The 22139-nt window shown below is 39.8% G+C and overlaps 1 protein-coding gene across 4 annotated transcripts in view; it reads right to left on the bottom strand.

Annotated features, from left to right (window-relative positions):
- zeb2a (zinc finger E-box binding homeobox 2a) overlaps positions 1-22139 on the bottom strand; it is a 49342-nt gene that overhangs the window by 3317 nt on the left and 23886 nt on the right. For 2 of the 4 annotated variants that reach the window (XM_048193597.1, XM_048193596.1), the window contains exons 3-9: positions 10069-10287; positions 6595-6663; positions 5393-5581; positions 4870-5084; positions 3253-3361; positions 941-2910; positions 284-464 (exon numbers count right to left, since the gene is read on the bottom strand). In XM_048193597.1, the coding sequence (XP_048049554.1) occupies positions 284-464; positions 941-2910; positions 3253-3361; positions 4870-5084; positions 5393-5581; positions 6595-6663; positions 10069-10287 (2952 nt within the window). Of the gene's footprint in view, positions 1-283; positions 465-940; positions 2911-3252; positions 3362-4869; positions 5085-5392; positions 5582-6594; positions 6664-10068; positions 10288-13612; positions 14230-22139 lie in introns of those variants that run through there. The other 2 variants (XM_048193599.1, XM_048193598.1) reach the window with 2 other exon arrangements.

Raw genomic sequence — 22139 nt, 5'->3', positions numbered from 1 at the left:
TAAATTTTAGCTGGATTATAAATATTGTCTGTCACATGCTAAATTAAAAAAAAATGCCCTTTGAGCCTGTCAAAAGGAAGAAAACCGTTACACCTTTGTCATGGGTTTGAAATGTACAACAAAAGTATGGCAATGGACAGAAAAAAAAAAAGTAGGTATGAAAAAAAATAAAGAAGGAAGGGAATGAAAGAAACAAGAAAAAATACAATGTGGTCAAAGGGAATTACTTGGAGGGGGGATGGACGAGGGTAAAAAAAAAAAGAGTTGTCTAAATGTGATATACCTGTGTGCTCATATTTGTGTCTTAGGAGGGAACTGGTCTTCTGGAATGTTTTGTCGCACAAGTCACACGCGTACATACCACTTTCAGTCTTCTTAATCTTCTTCCGGGCGAGCAGCGACTCGCTGTCTGTCAGGTCCTCTAGCCCTGACAGATAGTCCCCTGCGCTGTCCAGTAGCTCCCCCTGCAAAAGAAACAGATTTTAGACACTTCACACAATCCTAACCTGCCTCAAATCCTAATCCTAACCTGCCACCTAGGAAGGGACAGCCCCTGCCCTATGTTTGATCCCAAGTCTGGACAGAGCTTATCTCTGTAACCTGTATAAGGCCTTTATCGCCTGAAGAGGTCTCAAAAGAAGGACATATGGCTTGATATTAAGAGGACTTCACATGGGTTCTCTCAGTTTAGTACAGAGTCTACAGAGTAAGGAAATGCTGTAGACAACATATTTTTAGTTAGCAATAACCTTTGATAACATCTATAATTTAATGTATAGACAGTTGTATTAATTTCCTTGTTATTTTATTTTAGATATTTAGATAAATCAAACTTTGGTTAAGACAAAATGAATGACAAAACATTGAATTTTAATCTGCTTAGAATAGAATAGAATACACTGGGAATTCTTTTCCCCCCATACTATAAAATTCAATTTACCTGGAAGCCTGGTTTCCGTTGGTATTTCCGCCGTTGCTGCATCTCAGCAAAAGTGGCTGCCCCTGCTGCGTAAGTGTAAGCCATAGGTGGTAAGAAACTCATGGGATCCAACCCTGGGTAAGGCCTGAGTCCCGGGATGCTGGCTTGAGCCGTAGACATAAAAGTAGGTGGAGGGAATGCTCCGTGAGGTGGAAGCGAGGTGTACAAATGTCCACCACCGAAGGGGTTTATGCTAAAGATGGGGCTTGAGCTTTTCTCCATCTGATTTTCATTGCCCAAACTATTGGGCCCGTTGAACTCCTTCTTGATGTGGGCCAAATTTAAAGGCTCTGTGCCTGGTTCACGTGCAGAGAAGTTGCTAGTGTGGTCAACAGAGAAACCATTCGGTTTGAGCCTCCGTTCTGCCTTGGAAACTTGTTTTGGCAAAGACAAGTCCAGTGGTTCACCATGAGCATCCTCAGAGGCGAGGCTGTTAGGGGTGTACGAACTGCTATGTGAGTGTTTGGAGGATGATGATGAGAGATTCAAAGGTGAGGGTGTCTCACCTCTTAAGTGGTCCACAGAGTCAAGTGGCTTTTCATTGGTCTGCCTGATGCTTGTAATCTGATGTGGTTTGGACAACTTGTGCCCTGAATCCCCATTGGTGATAGCTTGGATCTCCGCTGTTGAGTCGCCATATTGACCCAGAGAGACAGGTGACCGGGCATAAGTGGACTCCCTGCTCAAGCCATGGTTTAGCTCTCCACTTCGCTCAGGAGGAGGAGATCTTTTCCTTGGGATGCCATGGTGAGATTGAGCTTTCCATTGCACAAACGAATCCTTCACAAACTCCTGAGGAAGACCCACTGCCATGGAGATCTTCCTCAATTCGTCTAAATTGGGCTCAGTGTTCATGGCAAAGGAAGCATTCGGTACTGACATGTGATCCTTGTAGGGGTTGACTGGGCTGGTGGCATTCCTCTCAAAGGATGAGGAGATCACACCATCATGCTGCTCTGAACCGATAAGCCCCCTGCGGCCGGTTGGTACAGTATCATTAGGTTTGAGGACAGCCTTGATCTCCTCGTTCATCTTGCAGAGATATCGCTCGTGTTGATGTAATGGAATAGGGCCAGAAAATGTCTCCTTGCAATACTGACAAGAGAATGGTGCGTACTGTGCATCCCTCTCCTGTACTTTGTCTTCAGATAGAACATCCATGGTGTGGCTGGGTCTTTCTTTTTTTATATCCATCGCCCGCCTCTTAGAATCTTCTGTTAAACTCTGGAGACATGCTTTGGCTTCATTGACCTTTTCCAGTGTATAGTCAATGATAGTCTTGGTGGGACTGTTGTGTCCAACGCCAAGGAAGCCTTGCTGGGAGGCCAGTACCCGATTCTGCTCCTCCATCTGGGAGCCTAATTCCTTCATGTATGCTCTGAGCTTAGAGATCTCTTCAGGGTTGCCATCCATTTTCTGTCGGCAAACTGTGTTGTCCACAATCTGAAGAACCTTCTGAACCTCACTCATGTTGTTAATGAACCCTGGATAGCCCAATGGATGAGAATCTGACCCAATGCCTAGATGTTGCAGGGGGTTCTGAGATGAACTGTGCATCCCTGGAGGACTACCTCCACGACCGCCGCCATTGAGAAAGGCTCCTGACCCACCATATTCTTGTTGAGATGCGATCATAAGACGGTATTCATTGAAGTCCATGGGCTCAGACTTGATGTCTGGGTGGGCAGATGGGTCTTGAAGGCTCATGGACCTGCCATTCTCCAGTTTGTGACGGAGCTGAGCTAAGGCAGGACTGCCAGGGGAGGATGCAGCAGAGTTTGGTGATGAGCCAGGCTTGCTGTTGACTCCATGGCGTACCCGTCCATTAATAGAGATAAGGCCAATGCACTTCTTGCTACTTATGTGGGAGCTATAGGAGCCAGAGTGGGAGAAACGCTTCTTACAGTTGGAGCACTCATATGGCTTCTCACCTTTAAAAAAAAAAATCAAAACATATCTTATTTTTATTATTGCATAAATACATAAGTTTACATATTTTACACATTAAGTTATAATTGAATTTAAATTTTCCCCCAGTCCATCATTCAACTTAATGATTGATGGATGATGGGATCCTACAATAACAAATAATTCTTGCATAATTATATAATTATGGTTTTAAATATTCATCATCTATCCAGACTATTCAAACCACACTGAATTGCCATTAGGCAAATTGGAGACATATGAATAAGATTATATACATTATTGGCATTCTTTTGACAGCACTTATCAAAGGAGGCTCTCAACATATTGTTCAATGAAACACTTACCACTGTGAATGCGGAGGTGCTCCTTCAAATGATGCTTGTATTTGAAGGCTTTTCCACACTCTGTGCATTTGAATTTGCGGTTACCAGCCCCTTCATTTAGCAGTTGAGGCTGCGAGGGAGAGAAAGATTATAGAAATTGATACAGGTAGAAAACAGTCATGATAGATTTTATAATTCCTCCTGAAGCTTAAATCTGTTTCAATTTTACATGTATACATGTATTTATATTGAGAATCATACACAGAAAATGTCAGATTTGTATTTAGGTACGTATGTCCACGGATGCTGAAGCAACAAGATCTTTTTTTCTCTCTTTTTTTTCTTCTTTTTTTTTGCATAATTAACTTCACATGATCAATTGGATGTGCCTTTCTACCTTCTCAGTACATTACCGTTAAACTACTATCTACATGCTTTAAACATTTACTGTCTAGGTTTAGTTAAAACAGTGTAGGCTGTATCTCTATTCAACATTTAAAGTTAAACGTAGGTGCTCTTCCTCTATTTGAAATTCAAATGTGGGCCCCAGATGCACAACAAAAACAACAGCATTCACCCTGCACCCCACACACAGACACAAAAGGTCTGTGAAAAATATGTGGGAGTTCACGTTTGTTTAATAGTCACTATGTACAGTACGATGCAGAAGTTGTTTCTTCAAAAGTTCATACTCGTGCACATAGGCCAGTTTAAGATGTGTATTGGGGTTTCCATTTACTGTAGGAGTGTATGCAAATATATACACAGAATGCACACTGAAATGTAAAACTAAGCCTAGCAAGGTGAACCAGGAATTGATGTTCAAAGCCTTCAGGAAAATATCCCTTTAGAGCAAATAAACAAACACTTAAAGTCATTTAAGGATTAGGATACTCTAGATCACCAGGAAAAAAAGCCATCTGGTCGTGTTTAATTCAGTCTGGAGAGGTGTATGTGTGTGTGTGTGTGTGTGTGTGTGTGTGTGTGCATATATGTGAGTGTGAATCAGCCAGTAAGATGAGAGTGAAAGGCAAGTATTCCAAATTCTTTTTCAACATCCCCAAGTCTGCTTAAGGTTCAAAGTTGAAAGCCTAAATGCGGGATATCCTGTTATAATCCTATCAAACAACCGAGAACCCTTTTACCACATCAAAAACAGACATTTCCCTTCAGTAATAAAGCAATATAGAGTTTCCTCTTCAAAATAAATCCATATCACTGCATTTTTTCACAGCATGCTCATGTTCAGACCAGCCTAAAAGGCAAAATTAACATCAGCTTTCCTTGCATCTTTTGAGTTGACTCCACTCCAACAGCTGATGCGAGAAGTCGGAGGGCCTATAGGACTCAATGTGCTAGAACAGCCCACACATGGCCGGCTGTGGGCGGTCACTCAGGGGAGTATGACAGTGTACAGCTGTGGCTCCGGTGTGAAGAATTGAAGTATTATGGAGCTTCCGGAGGAGCTTGTACAATGCTGGAGCTATTGACGGGCTAAAACATGTTCTCCTCTGACATGTACTTAAGTAAATGCTCAGAATGAGAGATGCAGCATCTTTTCCAATGAATTTGTATAATAATCCTAAAAACATAATTAGGATCTAATGAGTATACTGACTGAGGTGGGCCTTGTCTCACCTGATCTCTGGCAGGCTTATGTGTGGCCATATGGCGCTCTAGCTGGGTGCGGTAGGCGAAGGTGTCACTGCACAGGGGACAGGGGAAGCTCTCATCGTTTTTCTCATGTCGGTACTTGATGTGCTCCTTTAGAGAGGTCAGCCGCTTGTAGCCCCGGTCACAGTAGGGGCAGGTCAACAGTTGGGCAAAGGCATCTGGCGTCCTCAGTGCCAGATCTGGGCAAAATTGAAAGGAGCAAACAGAGTGAAGGAGGGGGATTGAAGAAAAAAAAAAAAAACAGCATATGTAGGACAAACAGTTGCCATATGAGGCCATGGGAGAATGATAGGTAAAGCACTGCATTCAGAATTCAAGATATCATAAAGTAAATGTTTGCACTTTGATCACCCAAACTAATTTGAACATTTCTTAATAATAAAATAAAATAAAATAAAATAAATGTATTGTACAAAATTAGAAATACAAATATTTCTCACTGGCAAAAAACCAAAACAGATTTTTATTCTTCTATTTTAATGCCTACCATTTTCATTTTCATCTTGTCCATTGGCCTCTGGTGTTCCCAGTCGCGTACCCTCCTCTGGGTCCTCTGGATAAATGATAACAGTGTCCTGCAGGTATTCTGCAATGCTCGCTGCATGTCCCTCACCGTCATCCAGTTTCCTCTTGGCAAAGAAGCTTTCCAGCTCTGAAGAGGCATCAATACCCTTAACTGCACACAGGAAGTGGGGAGAAAAAGTACAAATGAATCCAGTGGTTGATGCTCGGTGTCACTGGAAAGGACCAAGCAGAATATTAGGACACTGGCCCCTCTAAGTGTGATGTAGTGGAGACCAAGCCATTAGAAGGCCTTTCAAGGTGGAAGTATTTATTTAAGTTACAACATAATGGCCACTTCAAAGACTAATAGGAGCCAGCTTGATCATCAAGCACTCTTTAAGCATCCTCTTGCATGTTTGAAAATGCTTTAAACATTTCCAGCATTATGGGTAATTGAGTTATATGGCAATTAGGCGTGCCGGGGTAACTGATCTCACTTTGTATTGCTCATCGTATACATAAAATCGGACCCAATAATCTAATTATGGATCATGTGTTACGTGTAATTGCACAGAACAAGATTTTAAACGTGATTTTCGTAAACAATAGGTTTTTGGATGTTTTATGGAGAATGACTAAAAGATACTGACAGGATGGATAGACAAGAGTGCCTTATAAAAATGTAGATTTATATATATATAAAAAAACATGAGGTAATGTGGGTAGATAACTAATAAAATGACAGAAGTTATTCCAAATTATACTTTTTCTTCAGATAACTGGACCATTTGGGTAAGCAAATGAAAATGTTATTGTTTCTTTGTAATCAATTTTAAAGTACATGGACTGAACAAATTCGATTTTGGTCTTAAACTCAATTTGGCTGCAAAATGTGATTTGCCATGCACTCGCGCTCAACTAAAAAATGTTTACTTTCCATCTCCCATGGACACACGAGGAAGCATTATCTCAGATGCTCAAGTGTGTGCCACACATGCGTTTACGTATGGTCTTAAGAGACGTTACACGCTTACATAAGAAGCATTTCATGATGAATATGCTTAAGATTTGATTAAGTATCTTGATTACTACTTAAAGATTGTTGACCTAACTCTCTAAATAGAGTTATTTATTGTGTATCTACTGTATGCATGAATATTTCTACATGTTGTGAAGTGATCTCACCTGTACCATTTCCAATTCCATGAAGAGAGATGTCAGGACTCATGGAGTTGTACTCAGCTTTTCTCTCCTCTGTAGAGAGAGAAAACACTTTTTGTTTTAAATGATAATGATAAATCACAAACAATGAACTGCCTTATCAGTTCATTTGAATTAACATGTTTAATATATGTTTAAGTCAAGTCAAGTCAAGTCAAATTTATTTATATAGCGCTTTTAGTGTATTTAAAGTGGATAAATATGACAAAAAATCATCCTGATGATGAGAGGACATATTAGGAAGAGATAAATCTCAAACTGATAAATCTCAAACTGCCTTAGCAGTTCATTTGAATTAACATGTTTAATATATGTTTAAGTCAAGTCAAGTCAAGTCAAATTTATTTATATAGCGCTTTAAAGTGTATTTAAAGTAGATAAATATGACAAAAAATCATCCTGATGATGAGAGGACATATTAGGAAGAGATAAATCTCAAACATGTTGACAGCAGCTCAGAGAATGATACGCTTCTCTTAAGTGGGGCATAAGAAATCATGTCAAGGTATTTAGGGAGGAGAGAAGGGTGGTCTGAGAGGAGTTTGCTCATATACTGCAGCTATTGTGTTTGTTCCTCCTCCTCCCCCTCATGTGACCTCGTACCGGCAGTCACAAGTATCATAAGCTTCCCCCACAAAAGGAGGATATACAGCACCTCTTACACCACATCGCAGGGGGAAAACAAGGGTACTCAAGACTCCTGACACACACACACCCGCTCGCCTTCACGGCATAAGTACTGTTTAATTTCAAAACTGCCTTCCACTTCCTTCCTCATTATCTAAGTATGACAACTGAGAGAGCTTCTGAAAGTCGGAGAATTCTCTCACTTTTCACCACATTTAAGAGATGTCTTTCAAAGCAGAGTTTGAAATCATTGTAAGGGAAACTTCTCAGAGCAATGCTTCTTGAAGGGATGTTTTGAGCATCAAAAGCTTTACTAGACTGGGATGCGTTTCATTGAACAAAGTTCAACAAAACAAGGCATTTGCTAATAGGGGGCTTGCCTTTGCGAAACCCCTTCCTGGTGAAATTGTCTCCTTCTGTGCTGTGCAGATAAAAGTGCAAGGCCTGGAGCCAGCGAAAATATTCTCAGCATTGTGTTTTCCTTTGAGGTACATTGGCTTAAAACTTCTTTGGAAGGGTTAGCGATTAGCAGTATTAGCATGTAGATATTTTGAGGTCATACGAAGGACCAAACGTCACGTACGGCGCACCGAAAACCCGGTTGAAGGGAAGCCAAAGAGGTATCGGAGATTAAGTTCGAGTAAATACATTTCCTCGAGGGACAAAATGGCAACTACATTAGAGTCTCAGTTCTGCTTGTGGTAGCTGCAGGCCCCCTGAGGTAATGGTGTGATTTTAACCACTGCAAAACAAGAGAAGTTCCAGATCTCTTTTGGTGCACAATTAAATGATATTTTGTATCAACACTGTAAAAAATGAGTGTAATTTTACTGTAAAATATTGTAAAAACGCTACGCTACTTCCTGTACTATACACAGGGAAAAACGCTAAAAGCTCTTCCCAGACATTTCATGGAATTTTACAGCAAAATGCTGTTAATTTTACAGTTTTTAGAAGTAAAAAGTAAGTGTACTGATAAGTATACTGCTATACAGTGTAATAAAACAAGAACTTTACAAATTCATGTTCTTCTTGTGTATAGTAATTTATGCAGTCTGGTCCCAAAGTCTGATACTGCATTGAATATTGTTAATTTAAACTTCAAAAATAAACAAAGTTTTAGGATTTTGAAAACAATGAAAAGTTATGATGTAAGATGACATCATTTATATATTTATATTTAATATATAAATATATATGCTAACACTCAAAAGAGTGGGGTCAGTAGCCTACGATTTTTCTTTTTTTTTTTTTTTAAATAATGCTTTTATTCAGAAAGGACACCTTAAATTGTTAAAAAAGTCACAGTAAAAAAAAAAAAACATTTACAATGTTAATGTTGAACATATTTATTTTTAAATAAAGCTGTTCTTTTGAACTTTCTATTTGTCAAAGAATCCTGAATAAAATTATCAAGATTTTCACAAAAAATCTCCACAAAAACTGTTTTCAACATTGATAATAATATGAAATGTTTCTTGAGCACCAAATCAACATGTTAGAATAATTTCTGAAGGAAAATGGTGAGCATAAGGGACTTTTTTCAAAAAACATTTGTAAAAAATCTTACATAAAAAAAAAAAATAAATAAAAAAATAAAAAAATTATATATATATATATATATATATATATATATATAAGATATATTATTATTTAGTTGTCTATTCAAATAAACAATTCAATTCAAATGAAACTGGTACTTTTCTGTTCAAATCAACAGCAGTTCAACAAGTTAATTTTTAAAGGGATTTTAATTTAAATATACTTTTTTTATCTATAAATCAGAAAAATGCAAATTAGAAGCATTTCCACAAGTGGCCTGTTGAACCCCACTGTCTTAGCAAAGCATATAAAAGAGACCTGAGGTGCATCTTCTCAAGCAACCACAGCAAAGAGGAAGCATCACACGAGATGATTCATACAGCCTCTTTTAAGCTGTTGAATTTACCAGCATATACCACAGTATTGTTTTCCCAGCTAGCGAACTCATCTCTTCGTATTTAATCACTAAGATAAAATAATGCTATGCTGCCAGAGGCGTGGCGTTCGAATAAACTCAGATGACGTTCATTAATCTAGCATATCATAGTGTGAACATCAACTAAACAAAACACTGTTCAAGCGAATGACACATCCCTGAAGACCCTGTTTAGTTCTGTGACTGTGACACTCTCACACAAATTAAGTGATGCATATGGTTTAGTCATTAGCTGAGACTGATTGCTGGGGGTCGGGGTTTTTTTCTTTCTTTTTTTTATTTTTTCAAACTGGGCGACTCGCATGAATTCTCCCTTCACTCTGTAACTGTCAGCCAGGCCCAGGGAATTGTGGGCCTATTATGTATGTAAATGGCCATCATAATGCTAAAAATTTCATTTAAGGCCTTTAATGAGTCTTCAGCAGGGCAGGCTCCTGCTAAATGATAGCTCTGCGATCCTAATTAAGAGAATTTGTCTTTAAAGCCTCACTAGCTTGGGTTTTGTCCGTGATCTTGATCACTTTTGGTTTTGGGTGGGTGAGTCAAAACGAAGCCAGAAGAAAGGGGTGTGGAGTGATGATGCACTAAAGATTAGGTGTAACCTACTTTGTGACAACAGTAAGAAACCAAAGTACAAAAGTGAGCTAATAGTCTAAAAGTTGCCATTACATCAAAAATGCCAGACAGCTGCTAGGTGTTGGCCTAGTAAATAAAGCTGCTTTGTCCTGGTAATATGAAAATTGCAATTTGATAGATTAAAAAAAAAGAACCTCAGCGATGTTTCACATGTTAATACCACAATTCGGTCTACTCTTCTCAGCTCTCACTCTTACCTGAACCATTCAGGTCTCCGTGGCGCCAGACATGGGCCCCTGCCCCATCCTGGCTTTCGTTTTCTTCATCCCCCCGGCAGGAGAGCAGGGCATGGGCTACCCGGGGTGAGGCCTCCAGACTCGGCACACCTGCTGGACTGCCTTCGCCCTCGGAACCCAGTAGTCTGTCCTCCTCATCGGACCCTGAACCCGCATCCACCACGTTTTCATAATTCAGCACTGAGGACAGAACAGAGTTCAGGTGTTATTAAGTGAGTTTATCTCAAAAGAAGTTTATGCAGTCTTAGTGGTATGGCTAGATGGCTACAATCTTGGCCTGTTAATCCACTTCTTTACATATGCAATTAGCACATGGTAATACAGTCAGAGCAGAACAATTGAGGTTGCCAGTGAATAGAAAAGATAAAAAAAAAAAAAAAACATCAGCAGAGATATTTAAACTACCACAGCAGTGATGGTAGTTGACTACCACAGTAGTGAAAAAAACACTATGGTAGTCAATGTGGGGTGAGATCTGCTTGGTTACAAACATTCTTCCAAATATCTTCCTTTGTGTACAGCAGAAAAAAACAAATATATACTGGTTTGATAGGTAGATGATGATAGAATTTTCATTTTTTGGTGAACTATCCCTGTAAAAGGCATTTGTGTAAATGTACACTACCTGATAAAAAAAGTACAAAGCAGGTTTGTTAACCTTTTCTGACCCAGGGATGATATAAATAATATATAATAAGTAATTAAATAGAATATTTCCAAAGTCTTGATGTCAAGGTAAAACTCACAAGACCAGATTGCTTGACACAAAAGAGAGCATGATAAAGCAAACCAAAACCCCACACAACTCTTGGGTGAGAGGTGGCGAGGGTCTAATAAACTATGAAGCTTACATCATGGGAACAACAGTTTAACGTTCAGGTTCATTTGAAGTTCTTTCCTTGCCTAATACAGCATACATCTCCCTAGGCTCTCCGAGCACCTTATCTCAGAGGCACGCTGCCAAAGCAGTGAGAACTAGTGGGAATTTTCTCTAATGGTTAGATTAAAAAACCTAATTGCTGATTTCGGGACAATTTTCTCCCTCTTCTGAACACAGAGTTTTAAAAAACAACAAACTTTCCCTTCCATCAGTGCTCTATTTCCCAGTTCGTTGGCGTCAAATGGGCTCAACTGGGCTGTGGAACGCTCCATTCCCTCCTCCGTACCTTAACTACCCCTAATCTCTCCCTAGGAGCCCATTCACTTAAAAAAAAAAAAAAATGGCAATGACGTCTTTTTTTTCACAGGTTCCCATGCAAAAAAGGCTGACCACTTCCCTTTGCCGGTTCTCGGCAGAGGACGTGAACATTAGCCGCACGTATCTGATCATAATATGATCTTTGTCTGATCCGTGGAGCTGCATTTGCTCCCCCGGACAACTGCGCAACAGGTGCAAATTAAAAGGGGAACCATCTCGGGTACAAGGGATGGTCGAAATGCACTGACCCGGGCTGAATACCAAAGAGTGGGGTGAGGTGGTATGGCGGGGGTGAGGGGCGTGGGACAAAAAGCTTTCTAACTAAGAGGTGTGACCAGCGGGATTATTTAGGAGCGACTTCAGGCCGAGGGTGAAGACCCCCCCCCTCCTTGAATGAAAAGGAGAAGGCGAGCAAGAGAAAGCAAAAGAGAGACATAAAGGGAGTGGCTGAAAGTAAGACATGAGAGGCTCTTTGTGTGGTCCGAGTATACCTTGGACGTAAAGCAACTTTATCTTGCCTTCTTTCCCTCCTCCCACGTTTCATCCCTTTCGCTCACACAAACCCATATATTTCTTCATCCTTAGCCCAGTGATAAGTGCACTTCACTTTCTTGCACAGGTGCCGTACAGCCTGAATTTTGGTACCGGAGCTAAAAAGCTGTGGCCAATCATTCAGAGTTTGAATGGTGGGAGTGTTCTGAAGAAAAAGAAAGAAGTGGGAGGACTGGGAAAAGAATCAAGAGGATGAATACAGAGGTCAGGGCTGAATATTAATAATAGTGAACTGCTGAGTGGTTTGACTTCAAGCCCACACAAAACACTAAACTCTTTACATCATATTTTCCTGTTCTTCCTTGTGTTTTTCGACAGCATATGCAAGCCATCCACATTCCTAATGACATAGCTTGAATACTTGAGTGGATACTTGAGATTTTTTTTGTTTGCTTGTTTTGTTTTTACAGAAAGTCAGTATAGTTTGTTCTGAAAGTATGTTCTAATTTCACTATAATTGCATAGATTCGCTTATGACACAAATAGAAATAGAAAACGCTGAGGGTTGAAAACCATTTTGGAAAAAGGAACAGACATGTTTTGAATTCCGAAAAGCAGATACTTTGCCTGTATGTGTGTGTGTGTGTGTGTGTGTGTGTGTGTTTTTGTGATTTATGAGGACACAAATTTGTATAATGACATGGGTATTACACTGGCATTACAACGTAAACATGATATATGAGGACATTTCATGAGTCCTCATATTTAAAAACATACTAAACAATGTTTTATTAAAAATGTAAAAATGCAGAATGTTTTCTGTGATGGGTAGGTTTAGGGGTAGGAGTAGTTTAGGGGGATAGAATGTACAGTTTGTATAGTATAAAAACCATTACGCCTATGGAATGTCCTTTGATAGCAAAACAAAGCTGTGTGTGATAGAAAAGCAAGTGATGGGCACTCAAAGCAATCCATCAAACAATTTGCCTCTAAGGTCACATGGGTCTGACAGATGTGACCGAGTTATTGTATGCAGCTGTGCACTTGTGTCTGTGGGAGTAAAAAAAAACAAAAAACAAAAAAAAACTCTAAAGATATCACTGTATTATTGTTTTCATCAGTGTAATACCAGTAAGACGTTTGTTTTCATCCATCTAACTAGTCACAATAATTTTATGTCATTTCTATACATTTTTAGCATTTTCAGGTAATAAAATTTGATCCTCATCTGTAATTAAATTCAAATTGATTAAAATGTGGAATGTACTCCTGCAGGTTTCAGTTTTAAATTTTGAATATTATTATTAATATTAGCATTATTAATATTATTTTGAATATATTAGTAAAACTAAAGAACAAAAGTATGATTAAAACATAACGATACTTTGAAACTTTATTTTTGATCTACCAATCAAATGTGCTTTCCCCCGTGTAGACCAGCCCCCATTGTAATTCCATTGGCTGCCATTTTAGTGTGTCATTCCGGCAGCTGTCCTGCTGTATAATTCCTGCAGTGAACGGTCCATTGTGCTCACCCTAGAGACAAAGAGGCCACCTCTCTTCTCTCTCTCGCCCTGACTTCTCCTTTCTCCCCTCCCTTCCTTCTATCTCTCTCTCTGTGCTATTTCATATTCTCGAACAACCCCACCTATCCTTCTGCTAGCTGTCCTCTGAGAATAAGGCATAATGCATCTCAAGATGTTTCTAAAAGTCATCCTTAACAAGAACTCAGTAACAAACTATATAGGCAGAATCTTTTAAATGCTGATGGTGGAATTAGCAAACAAACATTTAATATAATTACAAAAACAATACCTTGTGTCTGTCCAGTTTGGACACACTAAGAGTCTCTCCGCTAACTGGGAGAGGTTCACACATTCCATAGCCTGGAGTTGTGTGCGCACACACATACACATGTTCTTCTGAGCAGTTTAGCTGTTTAGACAGGTATGTGTGTGCTCTGTCACAATCTCTTACAATCCTCTCATCTCATATGCGGAGTGTGTTCCCAGCGCTCGGGGAAAAACTGCAGACACACCTGCAAACCCAAAGCCACACGTCCACTGGAGCCATTTCACTGGTACGTGGCGAAGGATGATTCAAGCGTTCGATTATTTCAGACAGGGAAGGTTTCTGTTACGGCGAACGCTCGACAATCACATCCATCTGGACTGAACGACACCTCCGCTGGCTCACACACCTTTTCAACATTCCCTGTTCGCAGGTAATCCGCCTGCTATCCATCTTTTCCCCTTCCTTTCATCTCCTTTCCGTCTGTTCCTAGCGGCCGAAACAGAAAGGTGAGTGCGTATTCCACATCCATACCGAGAATCAGACAGCCTGCCGCAGGTCTTTCCCAGGTGCCTCTCTGCCACGGTAATGAAACCCGGCGGAACAGACGGTGGAAAATAACTGCTCTGTTCTCTCTCTCTCTCTCTCCTGTGCGGTGCGCATCACCTGAGTGAGCAGTGGGGGAGGGGGCGACTAGGTAAGACTTCAAACAGTTGAAAGGAGGTCGCTGCCTAGTGGCTATAGCCTGGAAATGATCCATGTAAATCAAATCAGCCATCTTCCATTCATGCACAAAAAGGATGAGGGAGGGCAAACTTTTACCTGTTTCACGCTTCAAAAAAAAAAAAAAAAAAGCACAGGGGTAAAGAACATGCTCAGACAGCAGTCTGATCTAAAATTAATGGGAAATAACTGTAATTTTAGAGAATTTTTTTTTTTAAATGCAAGGGAACCGCCACATTCTGAAAGGAAATAATATGATTTCACCTGTTGGACACATTAACAAGTTGCATTGAATAATGTATCCAATTTTAGGTCTAAAGAATAAAATAGTTTTAAGCAGTCTATGAAGAAAATGAAATAGTACAACAAGTGTTTCTGCAGTACATTCCTTTAATAATAAAATCAAATAAATTAATAAAGTATATATATATATATATATATATATATATATATATATATATATATATATATATATATATATATATATATATATCAAATAAAATCTGTGCAGGATTTAGGTGTACATTAGCAAAATAAAAAAAAATAAATAAAATACATTTTCTGAGAAGGGAAAGAGAGTATTTTCATATGCATATATCTGCTAAAAAATGAAACTTGTCAATCTCGTCAAGAATACTTTAGCATTTAAATAGCCTCAAAGCTAAAAGTCGCAAAACTTTAATTATGATTATGATGGTAAAAAACTACATGCTTTTCAACAATGAATGTGTGACTCCCACGCAAGGCTGCTTATATCAGCAAAGGCCTTGAACCTGACAGATAGTGTCTGGATTGAGTCTATTTTTTCTTGTAGGGTTAGCACGTATATAATGGTTGGTGAAAGTGCTCTTGTTTACAGTGCATGTGATGGGGGAGAAGGCTCTCCATGTTTGTTTTAAGGCCGGGCAGCCGAAGAGGTCACACTGGTGCTGAGGGAACAAAGGGCCCAGGAAGAGAGGGGCCGCTTTTGTGCTGCGGTGATCCTCAGTGAAAACTCAGCTATGCGTGAACCATTACTGCAAACCTGGAGAGGGTGTGTGTGTCTGTGTGTGTGTGTGTGTACTGTGGTGGTCTTTGTTTTCCTTGTATTTAAGTATTTCAGTACTTGCCAATATTTGTGAGTGTGAAAAAAGGAGAGCGAAAGAGACGGCTTGTACGCGCGCACTTATCTAGTGTGCACCCATCTGTAAATGGGTGGCGGTGCTCCACAGACCCTGCCGTGAAGCTGCAACAGTAGCCTGGCCCTAATTGAATTAAACTCCCATTTGTCTACTATAGGACCCAACGCAACAGGCAAGAAGGAGAGAAGGGGAAGAGAGGAAGCGAGAGAAAGAGAGAGAGAGAGCTCTCTGAGGCTTGCTCATGCCGCCAGACGGCCCACCTTTCCCCCTTCCTCCCCCACGCAGACCCACCATCTGTGCCCACCCCATGCACATGTTACCCCTCTCTCTCTCGACAACTGTTCTGGGCCTCTACCAGCCTCAGAGTGCCTGTGTGTGTATGTGTGTGTGTGTGTGTGTGTGTGTGTAAGTTCGTAGGGCTGGAGACACACAATAGCTCACTGGGCTACCCTGAGGAGGAGAAAAGACAGGAGGAGAGGAGAACACAATATGCTGCACAGAGGAAGATAAAGAAGTCAACCTCTATCTCAGGCGAACTATCAGTCAGGTTGCACTCTGGGAGAAAAGAACAACCACAAAAAGCCCAAACCGCCTCAGGGCGAGAGAGCTGAAAAGAGACGACGCAAATTACACACGCTAACAAAACCTGCAATTTTAGGTTTTCTTTCCTTTGAGCACAACGTCTTTGTACCGTGATACTCTACCATAAAATCGGCAGGTGAGGGTTTAGAAGCACAGGCAGATGAATTTGTTGGCCGACTTCAGAGTCTATCAATTTTTTTGGAAGTTAATATGGGTCAATTAATATGCAAATCTCCCGGCAGATGCTCGGTGGCTCTCAGCATGCGATTGGCCCGTCGGTCACTAGCTGTTCAAACAGTTTCACGAGCAAAACAACACCAGGTTCCCTCTAAGAGAGAAACCAAAGAGACACTTTACATCATTTTTTGTTACATAAGCAATGTTTTTGTCCTTTTTAGAGAGGTAAAAAAAATAATTCTCTAGTAAGAATACAAAGTACTCAAACAACAACTACCATACTTGTTTTGTTTTTTAAAGATGTATAGAGGTAGATCACTCAAAAATGAAAATTCTCTTTCTATTTACTCTATTTACATGACGTTACAAACCTATATGACTTTTCTGTGGAACACAAAAGAAGATATTTTGAAGAATGTTGGTAACCAAACAACAGTTTTAGTTACCATTGACTTGACAGTAAAAAAAAAAAAATTTTTTGGGTGAACTGTCACTTTAAAGCACATATTTATGGTGTAAATACAATTATATCCCCCCACAGGCCATCAATATAAGTCATACTGCACTGCCTGAAACGGCTTCCAACTTCTTCACTTCAGAAAAATTGATTCCAGTCTTTTGGTTACTTTTATTTAAGGCTGATTTCACGGAACGCAATGATCTTTCCCTAATACCTGTTTACTATCAGACAAAAGGCGAAACTAAAAGGAAACAGCTTGGGTTCTGCTAAGACTCCTTAGTGGCATTGCCAGAGGTGCTTGTTGGGTTTCTGAAAGCTAACAGGTCCAGATGGAGAAAAAAAAATAAGACCTCAAAGGGGGGCTTTAAATGAAGGCTCCAGACCAGCAGACAGGTTGCTAATGAAATATTCATGTAAGGAGTGGCTCTATCTATCTATCCATCCATCCTGCCCACAACCTTCCCACACTTCCTTCTTCTGCCCTCCACCATTTTATGGTGCACTTCATTTGAGAAGAAAAAAGAAAATAGGAAAACAAGCACTCTTTCACTGGCACCACAAAGACGAACTCAATCTCTACCTTATCATAAGAAACCCTCAGAGAATTTAGCGATGCATGGTTTGATTTCAAGCCTTTTTCTCAAAACTTCTCCTTTTTGGACGTTCTTCAGTGTGTCTTGGCAAGTGTTCACAGCATATGACCACTAATTGTACTTTCACAAGTGCTGCCTGCATGGGAAACATTTAGTTTATAACAATTCCCTAAAAATCCCTCACATTCTCTGAGTGGGTAAGTGCTTCAATTATGGATAGAGAGTTGTAAGTTTGATTCACAGAGAATAATTAATGCCTAGAGGTGCAGTCACATTTACATTGTTCAGAAAATTTTCACGGGTGAAATCCAGTCATTTCAATAGGAATCAACGCGATCAGGAATTTTGTTTGAAGGTGAAAGATTTCCCCGTGCAGATTTCACAACGTTGTTTTGGTTTGAAACTGACTTCTCTGTGAGATGTGCTTCATACTCTACACTATTGACAATATTTTTGGCTGAAATTTCTGTAATGTAAACGTACCTTAACAGCTGAGACTGGAGTCTTGCTCATAGGCCATGCGCCATTTCACCCACCTCTAGCTCAGCTGAATGCGATTTCCCTCCCTCTATCTCTCCATATACATAGGCCACTCATATCTGCTGCTGAGGGGGCAAATATGGCTTTGTCAAACACAAATGCACACTGGATGGAAGCTGTGCTCTCCTGTGTTCGACAGACCCAGGATCAGCTGGGGTGGTATTAAACATGCACAAGGTTGCCTGTGAACAACTGTCAGCGCATCTGCTGTGTTGTTCTTTAGCCTCTCTCTCTCCATCACTCCCACAGCCCCATCAATAACACTCTACTGCAAACAGCTCCTGGCTACCGCCGCGAGCGTGTGTGTACATGCGCCTTGTGCTGTGTGTGCCAAAACACGAGTGAATAACACAGATTATGCCCGCATCCAGTTGTGTGTACGCGTGCATGTCCATTTACAGCAGCCTAACCTGTTTCGTGTGTGTGTGTGGTGTGCGCGAGAATCTGCTCTCAATATCATAATGAAATAAAGAGCCTGCTTTAAGCACATGCAAATTCAAAAGCGCATAATCAGGGCAAAATTAATTTTGCTGTTGCTGATTAGAGACATTAATTAATCTGTGTGAGGTGCGGGCCTAATCTGAAGTTGAATTACACCTCCTGTAAGATTAATTAGGACACGATAATAACATACGGCGCTGCCAGTGCAGATTACAGTAAGCCTTATTCCTTTGACTTGAAAAAGAGTCGGGCGAAACCTGAATCGCCATGCAACTCGTCGCTTAAGTACTTTGTTTACGATTGCAGGAGCCGTATTCTCAACTAGTTAACGGTTGCAGGGATTTCGAAGGTATTCAATTTAAAAAGGTTTTTGAAATTGGGTTGTGGCTGATACGTAATATCTCAGAGCTTTCGAAATGGATTCAAATGGATCGTTTGACCCTGCAGAACGTTACACTAGGAAGATCATTTGTGGCAAGTGCATGCCTGTCTTCTGCTGCCAACATGTTTATCGGTGTTTGCGATTTAGGTGTTCAGAGAGCTCATGTGCATGGATCTGTGGTGTGGACCACAGCAAAACCTAACCAGTTGCCAGCTGGCAGTGTAGGTGGGAGCCTTTTAAAGAGGTCAGTGTGTGTGAGTGTGTGTGAGTGAATGGGGACAGTCCACATCCAATGAGAAATAGAGCCCCCTTGGTCCAGGACCTTCAATCAGAGCAGCTCTTTCTGATGTTAATGAGGGAGTAAAACACATCTGTTCAGCACCCCCTCCCGTATACACATCCTAACACATACACACTTGTGTGAGGAGTTTGGTCACCTGAATAGTTCCCCAGCAGGTAACACACAAGGGAATAATTCGGCCCTTTATGTGGTCATTCTCTGACCCTCCCAAAACCTTTTCCATGCCCTTTCCCCATAACTACCATCAAAGGTCAGATGACCCATGGGATGCACCAGGGACCCATATTTGGCCCTTCTGTATTGTCAGAATTGTTATAGAGGAAAGAACAGAATGAATGAACTACAATATCCAATGCTGACAACAGTGCTGATCAGTCACTCGTATTGGCTTGAGCATTTATAAGATTGCACCGAATTCATTTAAATACATAAAAAGAAATACCGACTGATATATTGATTTAGGCATATAAAATAAATACTAGAACATATAAAATAAATATTTAAATATAAAAAAATATAAAAAAAATATTTTGATATTTACATACTTGCATTTAATAAAATATCTAATTTAAAAAATCTGAATATATTATATATAATTTAAATAATTATAAAATATTTGAATTATTTAAATAATTATTATTAATTTAATTGAAAAAATAATAATTATTTAATTAAATAAAAAACATTCTAAATTCTATTCTATTTAAAATCTAAATCTAATCTGTTTGTTTGTGTAAATATTAAAAAAATACAAATACTTAAAATACAAATATGGAGATTTTTATATAAATAAATTCATAATAAAAAGGATTTAAATTACATATTATATATTTATAATATATATATAATATATATATATATATATATATATATATATATAATATATATAACTTGTTCAAAATGATTAATAAAACACCAGCATTATTTTGCAAACTAGGAAACGCGCGGAGGATGGAGATCTCTAGTTTTCTGGGAGGAGGTGCTGGATTAGGAGCACATCAAAGAGTGTGAAAGTGAGCTACTTTGATGATGTTTACAGTAACACACCTGGGGTAACGCAAGGTGCTAATTAGCTCAAGTGGATAATTAAAATGCCGATTACAGGAATCAAAAGGTACTGCAGAGCTTAAAGCTACAGCTTCCCTCTGTAACCACTCCTTTGGGTAAGCTCTCTCTCTCTCTCACACACACACACACACACACACACACACACACAAGAGCATACATACAAATAGTCCAGGGGGAAGCCATAAACATCTCCTTGGCTCAGGCGATTATAAGACAGGCTTAGAGTGGAGAACCAGTAAATATTGAGGGGGCCATTGTTCCCTTCACTTCCTCTGTTCAGCGAGGAGGATTCGTCTTTCCCCTTGATGACACCTCCAGGGAGCACACGCGGATCATATTATCGTCTAAAACGGAAGTCGTATTCATTCCGTCGACTGTGTTAAGGCTCTCAGAAGCCACATCATTCGTAATGCTGAGGACCGCAGGGCTTTCACAGAACAGGAAAGACCCATGTTAACTCCTGAGCAGCCAGGGTTTGCCGCTTTGTAAGGGAATCATCGATGATTTAACGCAGGGAGTGGCAAAGCGTTAGGCTAATAAAGCTAGCCGAGGCCATTTACAAACAGGCTGAATTATTGGCGTTAGAGTTACTGTACCCTGGACAGTCACTTCAAGAGCATATGCAGCTCAATGCAGCTTGATTTGTGACCAAATCCCTCATGATAATGGCCATCAGGAGGAACCACCAAAAACAAATGAGCGTACTGTAAAATATTAATCAAATTATTGCAATTATATTCACTACAATAGTCTACAAAACTTAGGTTTGCATTTTACCAGATGGTCACTCATTTTAAGTTATATGGATATCACCATAAAACTCTGTGTTTGTTAAAAATGGCATCAGGTAGTTTGTGTCGAAACCTACAGACTAAAAGGGAGCATATAAATGCCCTATAAGACTGAGTTTCTTATTTCACACCCCAATGTTTATTGTTCCTTTTCATTCGCCACAACTCTACTGTATAATTATCCCTATTATGTTCATAAACTTTCAACGCTGGCTCTGCTATTGTTGATTTTAGCTGTTGGGTAATACAACCGTGCCTTTAAAAATGCAATACAGCTCAAACCTTTCAGTTAAAAATGGCTAAATAAATACATCAATAAATAACACGATCTTTGCACGGTCACCTCAAGAGAAAGCTGATTTCCGACCTTCTCCCAGAGTTCCATGGAAACCAGAGCTAGACAGTGGCCAAAAATACATGTTTTCTTAAAATACAAAAGCCTGTGAAACTGTCTGTTTTGGGCAGTTTTGACTTCAACAGGTGCCAAGAAAAACCTCCACGGTCTCAAAACCTGTTATTTAAACAAGGGTGAAGGACCATAGGTCACATTCTCCCATATACGGCTTCTCATTTTCTGGGCTCTTATAAGACAGTTAACTGTTTGAGCTCCATTGAAATAATATTTCAAGGCATTACGAATGAAAAATAAAGAGTTTAATCACTTCCCCTTTTTTTTTCTTCTTAACATCTCTCAAGCATGAGCTGATAAATAGAACATTTGCACGTTAAACCACAACTTTCTTTGGTACACCGAATGTCACAGTGACTTGGTGGCAAAAAAAAGAAAAAAAAAGAAAAACTATTGCTGCTTTGTTTGTCACGTATTCGCTAACACGAGCTCTTTTCTGCCCTTGTGCTGCTCTTATCAGTCATGAGAGGGATAAGGTGTGACCTGGTAAGGGTGGCAAGTTCCACTTTCAGAGGTGTGATCACTGGGGCCCAGCAATTGAGCCAGAGGCGCTTATAGAAGGAACTTAATCAGCCTTTAGCACCTTGAGATGGGCGCTGAGCAGACGTTAACCGAAATGGCAGCTGCACCTCTTTTAAACACGGACTACAGTTTTTGAAGTCTAGGAATTCTTTCCAGCTATAGGTTGTTGGCAAATTAATTGCCATTCAAAAAGATCAAAATAAATAAATAAACATTAATTTCTCTCGTTTGTTTATATACATTTATGTAATGTGTATGTCCTACATAATCACCTCTCGTGATACAGTGAAGTCAGCCCTGAAACAATCTTAGCAGCGTTATTCAGGTTTCTTGGCGTAAACAACCTGGTGAGATTGTGAGTCACTGTAAGCTTCATTTGAACTCAGATAGAGTATCACAAAGCATGTGATATACAGGCCGCTGATGTGCGCTACCGTGCCT

Source organism: Megalobrama amblycephala, linkage group LG6 (assembly GCF_018812025.1).
Source record: "Megalobrama amblycephala isolate DHTTF-2021 linkage group LG6, ASM1881202v1, whole genome shotgun sequence".
Taxonomy (NCBI): domain Eukaryota; kingdom Metazoa; phylum Chordata; class Actinopteri; order Cypriniformes; family Xenocyprididae; genus Megalobrama; species Megalobrama amblycephala.
Note: the sequence above shows the minus strand (reverse complement) of the source record. Positions and strands in the feature narration are given on the sequence as shown.